Genomic DNA, 11,937 nt, shown 5'->3' with positions numbered 1-11,937 from the left:
CAGAAGGAGGGACTGAGCAGAGAGCCCAGCCAGAGAGGGCCACTGTAACCACCTCTCCTGCAGCTCCATTGAGAGCAACGCGTGCAGCTGCATCCGCCCTTCACACAGCTGGAGCGGTTCGTCCCAAGGAGCCAGGCGTTTGGTCCCCATCCCACCCCCACCCCCCCACCGCACACACACTGGCACTGGCAGACCTTGAGCCTGTCCTGCTGCTCTGCCCCGTGGCCATATCCCAGGTTCCACCCAGGCTTGGGCACCCGCACCCCTCTTGTGGACTTCTCCCTTGTGGGTTGATCATTCACAGTCCGCAGGCTGAATTCCAGCTTTGTTGGGGAAAGCAAGTTGTGGGGGTGGTGAGAACTGGAAAGCGAGCAGAGGGTTCTTGCTCTCTCTCTTGCTGTTTGCGCCACCATCTCAAAACATCCTCATCATGAGATATAAGCGAGCGGGAGGGGAATTGCGCCACCCAGCAAAACTGCAGGGGGAGGTTTGTTCTCCCTGAAATGAGCACATCTTCTGACTGCTCCCTCCCTGGTGATGTCAAGAAGATTCCTACACAAAGCAAGTCTGCATGTCAAGGAGGAAATGGTGCCCTGAGAAGCCTTTGCGCGGCTATCTATGCCTGCTCTGTTTAGGGAAACGCTTTTGGGGGAGAGCCACGCTCAGTTACGAGACAAGCCTGCCTGCCTCCAGGTGCAGATCGGAGTGCTCCTCTGGCCCACCTCATGGTGCAGGTTGTCCCCCTCACTGCTATGGACCAGTGTCCCCCAGCCTTTTCCCTCCTGAGGCACACATCAGTTTTTTCCTTAAGAATCTGGGCACGCTCCCCCACCACATGTTCGTTTGTTTCAAGTGAGTCCCCCAAATGGGGTATTTAAATGCCCTACTTTTGGAGCTGATTAACGCAGTGCATTGTGGGCGAGTGCGACTCCAAAAGCAGCCAGTTGAGTCCATTTAGCAGCCACATATTAACATAACGTGTCATTATGGTTTGTCTGCAGTTGCCACCAGCTTGTGGAGCGGAAGGGCCTTCTCCATTGCTGCCCCGAGGCTTCGGAGCATGCCTGAAAGAAGAGCCTCCCCCTCTCTTACAACTTTAAAAAAGGCACATCAAGACACATTTGTTCACCTTTTAATTAGATATTGTCTAATTGTGTTCTTAATAGTTTTAACGTTTTACATTTTAATTGTTGAAATGTTTTAATCTTTTTGTCGGCTGTTTTTATTGTTTGGTTGTCAACCACCCAGAGACTTGTGTTTTGAGTGGTATACAAATGTGTTAAATAAATGAATGAATGAATAATTCTTCCCACCGAAGACTGCAAGGGGAGATAGAGACCATGATCCACACACAGAGGGCTATTTGCAGCTGGTGCCTGTGAACATGTGAGGCTGCCTTCAGCGAGTCAGACGGTGCTCCATTTCGCCCAGAGTTGTCTGCTCTGACTGGCAGTGGCTCTCTGAGCTCTTTCCCCAGCCAGCCCTTCTACTTCTCAAACTGGAGGTGCCAGCAATTCCACCGGGAGCAAAACGCGAAAATCCTCAGGTGTCTGCCCGCAGGTACTGATTCTGCACGTCAGATGCTGACCCAGGACTAGGATGCACGCATGCACGCAACCTGTGGAGAAAGAAAACTCTGCATCTGCATTTCATGCAAGGGAGGATGCGGAGAAGGAGGAATGCCAGGCAGGCAGGCAGCCGGTGAGTGCCCCCAGCCCCGGGCCGGGCTGGAGGCGGGAGGTTGCTCCGCTGGGTGGACCTCCTCGCTGCCGGCGGCGGCGACTGCTCCGTGTCCAGGCTCGTCCTGGGAGGAAGAATCTCCGACGGGGGTCTGCAAGCGAGCCCAGCGCCTGCCGCGAGTGGGGTAAAAAGGCGCATTTCACTTCCTTCTCCTCCCCACTGAATAGTTGTAGTCAACGGAATGGGGGCAGGCAGCAGAGGGGCACCTTCTTGCAGGTTCTGGAGCCTGGAACGAAAGGCCTTTGGAGCCCCCGCCCCGCCCTTGCAAATGAGCATCATCATGCTCTGCTGGGCGACCACACCGCCCAGGACAGACCGAAGAGGATTGGGGGGCCCCCAGGGGCTGGGGAGGCCCTGGACTTTGGCCCGGGGCAAGAGCACCCCACGGAGACAGGATGTGGCCATCTCTCACCCTGGAAGACCTTCTCTTTTGACTGGGTTGGAAATTGTAATGCTTCGAGATGGCTTGCTTTAGTTTCTTGTGTGTTGCAGGGGCCACCCCCTCTTGAGCAGCAAACAAACCAAGAATGCACACGTGGATGCAGGCAAATGCCAGCCATGGCTACTTGGTGTCTCGGGATATTGCTCTCTGAGCGGCTTGGGTGGGTGCTCTCTTGGCATTGCTCCTGCTTCTTCAAAATCTGTTGCTGCAGTCACTTTGTTGTCTTGTCTTCCACCTGCTTTGGCAGTGCAGGAAAGTTTGTGTGAAGGAATCGATGCCTGGGGGAGGATCTCTGGCCTCTGCCCCAGATCTGGGATTCCTCCACCCCCACCTCCCCACACCAAGACACCGCTGCGAGCTACTCATTAACTCTTCCTTGCCTGGAGAGGAGCCCGACTTGTCCTCCCTCCCTTCCTTGTGCCTGACTCAGCAGCTGGTTAAAGATCCAAGAGGAGCAGGGGCGGAGGGGCCATCCTTGAAGCAGGGGTGGGGGTCCGATGTCCCTGAAGGGAGGGGTGAGGGACAGCCTGCTCTTTGCTCCAGAGGAGGAGGAGGAAGAGCCAGGAGAGCAGGGCCCCATTTCCACTGCTGGGTCCCAGGGCCCCCTGCACCCTCCCTACACGCTTCTCTGAGAGCCCACTTACACCTGGCAGAGTTCTAAACAAGACCTCTCCTTTTCTCCTCTCAGCAGCCTTCTTTAGACCTCCAAGGTTTTGCCAAGTTTTCTCCTGAGCATTCAAAGAAGCCAACAGAATGGTAAGAGAACTCTCTTTGACGGCAGAGAGGAGCGCCTTCTTGAGTCTGACGCCGCGGAGGGGGGTCCTCGAAAGAAGAGCCTCCTGTGGTGTGCTGGAAGTCCTGGACCCCACGTGCTAAGGGGGTGGTGGGTTGGTGGCCTTTAGAGAATGAAGAAGCCCTTCCCTGGGCTTTGAATACTTCCTCACACTTTGAGCATTGCCTCGCATGGTGTGACTCCTTGGCTCAGTGGCAAAGCACATTCTTTGTCTGGAGAAGGTCCCTGGTTTAATCCCTGGCATCTCGGTTAAGGCAGTGTGTGTGTGTGGGGGGGGGGATGTCCCCAGATCTCTACAGCTTCCATCATCCAAGGCCATTGTGATTGGTGATGAGGGGAGTTGTCATCCAGCAACATCTGGGGACCCAGGTTTGAGGTCCCCCAAGTTAAAAGGTTCTTGGGTTGCAGCAGGGCTAAGAAAAGCCCCTGTCTAGAGACTTGCTGCCAGTCAGAGCAGAGAACGCTGGGCTACGTAGGCAGGTGATCTACCACCACAACACGGCTATGTGTGTGTGTATGTGTGTGTGTGTAGTTGTGAGCTCAGGGTACTTAAAGGTAAAGTGTGCCGTCGAGTCGGTGTTGACTCCTGGCGCCCACAGAGCCCTGTGGTTGTCTTTTGGTAGAATACAGGAGGGGTTGACCATTGCCTCCTCCCACGCAGGATGAGATGATGCCTTTCATCATCTTCCAGGATTCGAACCGGCAACCTTCTGCTTGTTAGTCAAGCATTTCCCTGCTGAGCCATTAGGTGGCTCAGCTGTCTCTTCTTTTGTGAGTTGATCACTAGGTAACGCGCAAAGAGGCCTAGAGCACGGACGGGTGGGCAAACTTGGCCTTCCAAATGTTGTTGAACGACAACTCCCCTTATAAGAACAGCCTGGTTGGATCAGGCTCAAGGGCCTTCTAGTCCAGCATCCTGTCCCCACAGTGGCCCACCAGATGCCCCCAAGAAGCCCACAGGCAGGGGGTGAGGGCTTGCCCTCTCTCCTGCTGTTGCTCCCCTGCAACCATAAATTGTGTCTGGGGAATATGGGAGTTACAGTTCAACCACACCTGGAGGGCCAGGTCTGCCCATCCCTGGCCTAGAGGATGCATTGCTAATGAGCCTGACTCCCCTGAATGAGCAACATCTGGCCAAAAGCAGCACATGGGTCCCACCGGAAAGCAAAGGGCTGAAGGGGACGTCACTCAACCCCGCCTCCCCTGCAAGGTGTATATCAGGGCTTCTTAACCTTGGGCCCCCAGATGTTGATGGACTACAACTCCCATCACCCCCAGCCACAATGGACCTCCGGGGATGATGGGAGTTGTAGTCTATCAACATCTGGGGGCCCGAGGTTAAGAAACCCTGGTGTATGTGTTTGTAAAGCCACTGTGGAAAGAGCAGGTGAACTGCTAGGAACCCATTCAGTGGGGAAGTTCAGAGAGAACCGGAAATGGCTGCTTTTCCTGCACGGGAGACTTGCAAACTGAGGCTGGACAGGCATTTGCCGGGGATGCTGGAGCAGTTTCCTGCACTGATCAGGGGGGGTGGGCTAGAAGACCTCGCAGGTCCCTTCCAGCTCTTAACATTCTATGAATAGAGCAGCCAAGGGCAGAGAGCTAAGCAGGCAGCCTCTCGGGACTCTGGTGGGGAGTGTGGCCACTCTGATGTCACGTGCATGATTGCATTTGCAATCTTCTGTCGCCATCCATTGCTCAGCCTGTACGTTTGTAAGCCAAATCCCACAAAGCCAAATCCCACAAATCCCACAAATCCCACAAAGACGCTGCCAGTCTGCAGTGACTCCCCTCCCAAAGGAAACTCGGCTTCAAGGTGCGCTGCAGGGCTTCTTGCTGTCCGAGGAAGCGGAGCAACCAGAGGCGGCGTAACAATATAGGGAGTCCCATTCTTGGCCATCGTTCTTGCTACAGATGGGTTCGCTTCCTGGAAGGCTGCCTCCATCACTGAGAAGTCCTGGAACGTGCTTCCTTTTTGTGTCTCTGTGCATTAGGTACACGGCCAAGGCGGAGTCAGATTCCAGAACTGGGCTAAGACCTACGGCTGCTTGCCAGAACTGTGTTTCCAGCCAGCAACGGTGGAGGAGATCAAAGAGGTAAGTGGAGGAGGCCCAGTGCAACCCTTCCTAGATGCACTGCTTCAGAAATGGGGCACTTGCAGCAGAGACGGCACCAGCCAGCCTTCTAGTTCCCACTCTGTGGTCTAGGAGGGCCAGGAAAGGAGCTCAAGCATCCCAGTCTCACTAGGAGTTGGGAAGGCAGGCTGCAAGGACCACTAGTGAACGTGCGCAGCCAGTTCACACACAAAGACACAAACACACACGCCCCTAAGCAGCTTTTGGTGTTTTAATTGATTTTAATGTTTTATTTATTTGTATTGTTTTATAGCTGTGAAGTGCCCCGAGACTTTGGTTTGGGGCGGTATATAAATGTATTAAATAAATAAATAACACAAAATGGTAGCAAACAACAAAGTACAGTTGTTTTGACCAAAGTCTTTATTGGCAGCCTCCACTGCTTGTACACCAGTCTGTTTCACCAGGATTGTCATGGGGTCTAGTTGCCAGCTCTGCCTGAAGCTATTGCTAGAGTCCCACCCACCCCGTCCAATATCTCGTCCAATATCTCGTCCAATATTTTCCACCATATTGAGCTATTCAGATCTCTAAACTTGCTTTCAATGATCACCTAGAGACTGATGCCATTTCCTGGAGACCTGTTGAATCCGAGATGGTTGGCCACCCTAGGACGGGGTAAGCTGGCCCTTAAGGCCCAAGAGTACCTTGGGGATGCCCCTGTGAAAATGTGTGGATGGTATCTCTGCAGATCTTGGATCTGGCCAGGCAGAGAAGCAAGAAGGTGAAAGTGCTGGGTGGAGGACACTCCCCTTCAGACATCGCCTGTACAGATGACTTCATGATCCAGATGGGAAGGATGAACAAGGTTCTCAAGGTAAAAGTGACCGTGAACAAGAGGACTGCTGTGAGCCAAATGGCTCAGATTCCTTCTGAGTAGCCACTGATTCTCTAAGATGACCACAACTAAAGCAATGGCATCCATCTCCAAACATAATGGCATCCATTGTCTCCTGGTGGTCCTTAGCATCTCCATGGTTTGAAAATGGAGAACCTTCCAAAGAGATGGTTTCCCAACCTTGGCTCCCCACATGGTGTTGGACTACCACTCATAGGACCCTAAGGAACTGCCCTATACTGAGCCAGACCATAGGTCCATCTAGCTCAGTATTGTCTACACAGACTGGCAGCAGCTTCTCCAAGTTTGCAGGCAGGAGTCTCTCTCAGCCCGATCTTGGAGATGCTACCAGGGAGGGAACTGGGAACCTTCTGCTTGCAAGCAGGCAGGTGCTCTTCCCAGATCGGCCCCATCCCCTGAGGAGGACTGTCTTATAGTGCTCGTGTGTAAATTCAGATGCAAACCAGGCTGGACCCTGCTTAGCAAAGGGGATCATGCATGCTTGCTGCCACAGGACCAGCCCTTGAGGCCATTGTGGCAGAGGGTGATGGGAGTTGTAGTCCAACACATATGGGGACCCAAGATTGGGAGCCACTGGTTTAAGATACTGTGTGTGTGGCAAGACTTTTTAACAAACCAGAGAAAATGAATGATTGGAATGGAGTAAGATTTCTCTAGGAAAAGGAAATGCAGAATAGCGTTCTAGTGGATAATCTTAATGGCCAGATTAAGCAATATGCGGACATGGATCTCTGTGTGTGTGTGTGTGTGTGTGTGAGAGAGAGAGAGAGAGAGAGAGAGAGAGAGAGAGAGAGAGAGGTAAATAGCTGCAACAGAGATCCTGATACAATTGCCCACCATCCCCATGATGGCAAACAGCAGCTACTGGGGTGTGGGGTGGGAGAGAATCCGTATTGGGACCAAGTATGGCTACTATTTACCTACTGAAAAATAAACATGCAGGGCCCAGTTCATGTGAGTTTGGCCTTTGTTTTAGCAGTAGATGCTACATGTTGGGGCTCATTGCACAAACTTGCATTCTAAGAAGTGTTTGTGCTTTTTGGACCTCTGCAGCTCCTGACATTTTTGGGAGCTGTAGCCCGTGCTGGATTTAGGCACAAGCTAAGTAAGCCACAACTGAGGGCCTCCTGTTATGAGGGGGCCTCTGAATACCCCACAAACGACTAAATTTCAAGTTTTACAGAACTGGTTGAAAAACCGAAGCAGAAAGTGTGTGTGTGTGCGCGCGCGCGCGCGTGTGGCGGTTTCGGGGGGGAGGCTCTAACACAGACATTATCATTCTGATCAGACACAAATATTCTCATATGGCTACCCAATTATCTTTCAGGTTGAGTTTATAAACCTGTGCAGAAATAACTAGATTATTACAAAATGTCCTTAGACCGGGGCCCAGTTCAGACCATTGGCTGCCATATTGGTTACAGGCAGTGAGCAGCGTGGCAAGTAGGGATGTGCATAGAATTGTAGTCAGGTGCGCATGCATGTCGCGCTCGCTCGTGTGCATGTTGGGGGTGTGTGAGATGCACGCACACACGCGCCAAAGTGTGCACGCGCATTGAGTACTTCCTGTCACTTCCGGTCCAACGGGGCAGCAGGGAGGTACGCTTGTTAGACCGCAGGAAGGGCATTTTTCTATGGCCGGGTTGACCAGTCTGCTTAACATTTATTTCTTACTTCTGCTTATCATTCTGTTTATCATGTTTATAATCCATTTCTTATTCCCGTTTATTATAACGGGCTTGCTCAAAACTCTGTGCTCATTTCATTGTTGTATTCTGCATCCATTTATATTCAATGCATTTGTTTATGACTCACCAATATCAATTGAATAGGTGCATTAAATTGGGTTGGGGTTCCACGCTGCTGTCCTGCTGGACCCTTTGGCAGTGTAGTGCTGGCAGGGGGGACGCGGCAGGAGGGGTAAGAGCACCCTCCCCCACCCTTAAAGGTACCCCCACCACCACCTTCAAACCGGTTGAACCACTGGTCATTCAAACCTGTCTGGGGCTCCGAACAGGTTCATGCACATCCCTAGCGTCAAGTGGGGGGTGAATGATGTGCCGGGCAGGGTGTCCAACCCATTTTGTAATGTTGTGGGGCCTTTTAAGTGTGACATAGCTGAGGGCTTCAGCATGTCATAGTAATCTGGCCTTTCCTGTAGCTGTTGGGTGGAGCTTCTGCTGATTCCGAGTGTAACCATAAAGAGCGGTTTTGTTTTTAGCCCTGTGTGTTCCTTCCATTTTTCCTTCCATTTTTCCTTCCATTTTTCCCAGCAAAAAGTTCATCGGTTGATACAGAGGACTAGGGTCATCTACTGTGTCCATGACCTTGAACCCAGCTCTCCCTGGTGCAGCTGCAGGTGCAGAGGGAGGCCAGTGGGGGCCCAGGTTCTGCCGCCACCGTGGCCCCCTAGCCCTACCCCCCTGCATCTGACATCAGGCATGTCTGGGGCGTGACGCGCGGCCCCTAAGGGGCGGCAGCCTGGGTTCTTTGAACCTGTCCGCTCAATGGTGGCTCCTCCCCTGTGCAGCTGGGTCACCAGAGAGGATCATAGAGTGCAGGGCTGGAGAACCAGACCTTCCTAAGAGCCAACCTCCTCTCTTACAGGTGGACAAAGAGAAGAAGCAGGTGACTGTGGAAGCCGGGATCCTCCTCTCTGATTTGAACGCAGAGTTGAGTAAACACGGCTTGGCCTTGCCCATGTAAGTAAGATTTGTGCGTCTGTGTGGAGGATGAGGATGAATCCTCCCTTTTGCTCATTGTCTTGCTGTTGCTTGTATTTCCAAGTGTCTGTGTACTACTACTACTACTATGATGAAAATTTAGTGCTTTTCAACAAAAGTTCCCAAAGAGTTTTTTGCACAGGCACAGAGAAATAAAAGAAAATAAATACTGTAAATGGCTCCCTGCCCCCCAAAAGGCTCACAATCTAAAAAAGAAACATAAGCTAAACACTAGCAATAGCCACTGGAGGGATGCTGTGCTGGGGCTGGAGAGGGCCAGTTGCTCTGCCCCTGTTCACTGCAAAGAATCACCACTAAAAAAGGTGCCTCTTTGCTCAGCCAGCAGTGAGCAGGACATACTCCCTCACCATGTTCTGTAAGTTGTGTAGCAATTTCATTTCACTGTTTGGTTTAGGAGGGGAAGGGAGGTTAAGTTGAACTGGCTTGGTATTTTTTTGTAATTAAAATGGAGGGAATTTTATGACTCCGTGCAGTCCAAAAATGGATGGGGAAGCTTAAGCATATAAGGGCGGCGGTCAGTCAGTCTGGATCCTGTCTGGAGTCCTGAGTAGCAGAGCTGAAGGAGTTGAGAGAGCTTCCAGAAGCTGCTGAAAAGAGCTGAACCCCACAGAGCTGAAATCACTAAGAACTGAACACTCCAGCAGAAGGGGCAAAATCCCTTGGAGTGGCCGCTCTGGACAGGAGAGGCTGATTCTGCCAGAGTAGGGCAGAGAGGGAACATAAGAACAGCCCTGCTGGATTAGGCCCAACGCCCATCTAATCCAGCATCCTGTTTCACACAGTGGCCCACCAGATGCCTCTGGGGAGCCCACAGGCAAGAGGGATGTGCATGTCTATCTCCTGCTGTGGCTCCTCTGCAACTGGTCTTGAGAGGCATCGTGCCTCTGAGGCTGGAGGTGGCCTGTAGCCACCAGGCTAGTAGCCATTGATATACCTCTCCTCCATGAATTTGTCTAAGCCCCTTTTAAAGCCATCCAGGCTGGTGGCCATCACCACATCCCGTGGCAAAGAATTCTATAGATTACATCAGAACATCGGAAGCTGCCATATACTGAGTCAGACCCTTGGCCCATCTAGCTCAGTGTTGTCTTCACAGACTGGCAGCAGCTTCTCCAAGGTTGCAGGCAGGAATCTCTCTCAGCCCTATCTTGGAGATGCTGCCAGGGAGGGAACTTGGAAGGGCTCCATCTCCTGAGGGGAATATCTTACAGTGCTCACACTTTGAGTCTCCCTTTCTCTTGTCAGTCCTAAATTTCCTGACCTTCAGTTTCATGGGGTGGCCCCTGGTTCTAGTGTTGTGAGGGAGGGATTGAAATCTATCTCTGTCCACTGTGAGCTGAGAGCCAGGCCTGAGGCAGGGGTCAGAAAGGCCTACGGCAGGTCCTGAGCTGAGAGGCCATTTTGCAAGGCCCAAGTCCAGGTCAGGCTAGTGGTGGTTCCAACTTTTGCTCTTTTGCTCCGTGTTGCAATGGCAATGTCTGGATCTTTTTGATTACACTTTTGTCTGTCTTTCCCACACCTAACCGCCTTGCCATCCTGTCAGTTTTGGGGAAAATAAAAGACCAAGGACGCCAAGGCTGGTCGGTAGAGCCAGCCACAGCAATAAAGCATCCTCCCTGGTGCAAGAGGGTTGGGAATAGCACAGGGCTGGCTGAGGCCGGATCCCTGACGGCGTGTGTGGAGAGGCTTTTGCCACAGATGTCGGAAGAGAAAATGAGGGGAAACCGGTCATCCAAGCCTCCCACATCCGGGAACAGAAAACAGCACCGGGGCAATTCCCCAGCCAGGATAAACAGGAAGAAATCAAAGGAGGAAAATGGCTTATTTAACGGTGCAGGAGTCCTGCAAACCGTAATCACGCATTGTCCACGATGGGCAGACTGGAGCTACAACTGTGTTTTATTAGCCAAAATGCTACCAGAGGTTGGGACTGGGAACATCACAGGAGGACCGTGCAGAACATGCTGGACGGCCACAATATGGCGATTGACATTTTGAAGGGTGGGTTGAGCCTCCACCCAGGGAGAGGAGTCTCTCTTTGGTGATGGAGAAGGTGCCCCGTCTCTCCCTGCCAGGTCATGTTGGGGTAATGTGGGACTTAAGCCTGTGAAGGGCTGTTCCTCCCCCCCCCACACACACACATTGTTTCAATAGTTATCATGTGAGTGTTGCGCCCCAAGAGCTGCATTAGACCTGGCAGTTAGAGGCTTATAAATAAGACACACAATGGGATTCGGGCCTAGTCACCCAGAAAGTGCTGAGGCGAGGAGTTGGTTTTAAGAACAAGAGGGGTATTTGGCACTGCCGTTTGTTTTGCTTGGGACAGTTTAAGATGAGTTAGATATTGCATGGTATGTCTCACATGCAAGGAGGTTTGTGTGTGTGTGTGTGTGTGTATTCAAATTTGTACACCGCCCCAAACTTCCATCTCTGGGCAGTTTGAAGGTAAAGTAAAGTTGTGCCGTTGAGTTGGTGTTGACTCCTGGCGCCCACAGAGCTCTGTGGTTGTCTTTGGTAGAATACAGGAGGGATATGCCATTGCCTCCTCCCATACAGTATGAGATGATGCTAAGCCTGCCTGCCTGCCTTCCTTCCTTCCTTCCTTCCTTCCTTTTTCTTCAATTTCTATACCGCCCTTCCAAAAAGGGCTCAGGGCAGTTTACACAGATAAATAATAAATAAATAAATAAGATGGATTCCTGTCCCCAAAAGGCTCACAATCTAAGCCCCTTCAGGGCTTAGCACCTGCTTACCTGCAGGACCACCTCTCCCGACCAGTTCTGTCCCATCCTGTGAGATCTTCTCAGGTTGCCCTTCTTTTGGTCCCTGGTCTCAGAGAGGTCCATAGTACTAGGGCCTGTGGAAGGGCTTTCTCTGTTGCCCGCCCTTCACTTTGCATTTATCTCCCCAGCCAGATTTTGTCTTCCTCCTCCCTTTCAGCCTTTAAAACCTTATTGAAGACTCAATAAGTGGTGGGACTCATGGCGAAGAAGACATAATCTTATACAGTACATATATGTGTATTTGGGATAGGTGTGTGTGTGTTTAAATATCTCTGTGGGGGGTGTGTGTATAAAAACATTGGGAAGAAAAAATGAATCCAGAATTGTGCTTGTTTGCTCTTAAGTTTCAAATTTGAATACACACACACACACATATACACACATGCAGCTACATATATACATACACATATATACACACAGCTACATCTACATATACTTGTA

At 51.5% G+C, this 11,937-nt stretch overlaps 1 protein-coding gene across 2 annotated transcripts in view; it reads left to right on the top strand.

Moving 5' to 3' along the window:
* Nucleotides 1-1,710: 1,710 nt before the first annotated feature.
* The window catches only part of LOC128324670 (L-gulonolactone oxidase), a 96,875-nt gene continuing 86,648 nt past the window's right edge, over nucleotides 1,711-11,937 (top strand). Inside the window, exons 1-5 of one of the 2 annotated variants that reach the window (XM_053249483.1) lie at nucleotides 1,711-1,864; nucleotides 2,871-2,938; nucleotides 4,970-5,071; nucleotides 5,802-5,927; nucleotides 8,577-8,671. In XM_053249483.1, the coding sequence (XP_053105458.1) occupies nucleotides 2,936-2,938; nucleotides 4,970-5,071; nucleotides 5,802-5,927; nucleotides 8,577-8,671 (326 nt within the window). In that variant the 5' untranslated portion in view covers nucleotides 1,711-1,864; nucleotides 2,871-2,935. Of the gene's footprint in view, nucleotides 1,865-2,708; nucleotides 2,939-4,969; nucleotides 5,072-5,801; nucleotides 5,928-8,576; nucleotides 8,672-11,937 lie in introns of those variants that run through there. The other variant, XM_053249490.1, reaches the window with a different exon arrangement.

This window comes from Hemicordylus capensis, chromosome 1 (assembly GCF_027244095.1).
Source record: "Hemicordylus capensis ecotype Gifberg chromosome 1, rHemCap1.1.pri, whole genome shotgun sequence".
Classification (NCBI taxonomy): Eukaryota; Metazoa; Chordata; class Lepidosauria; order Squamata; family Cordylidae; genus Hemicordylus; species Hemicordylus capensis.
Note: the sequence above shows the minus strand (reverse complement) of the source record. Positions and strands in the feature narration are given on the sequence as shown.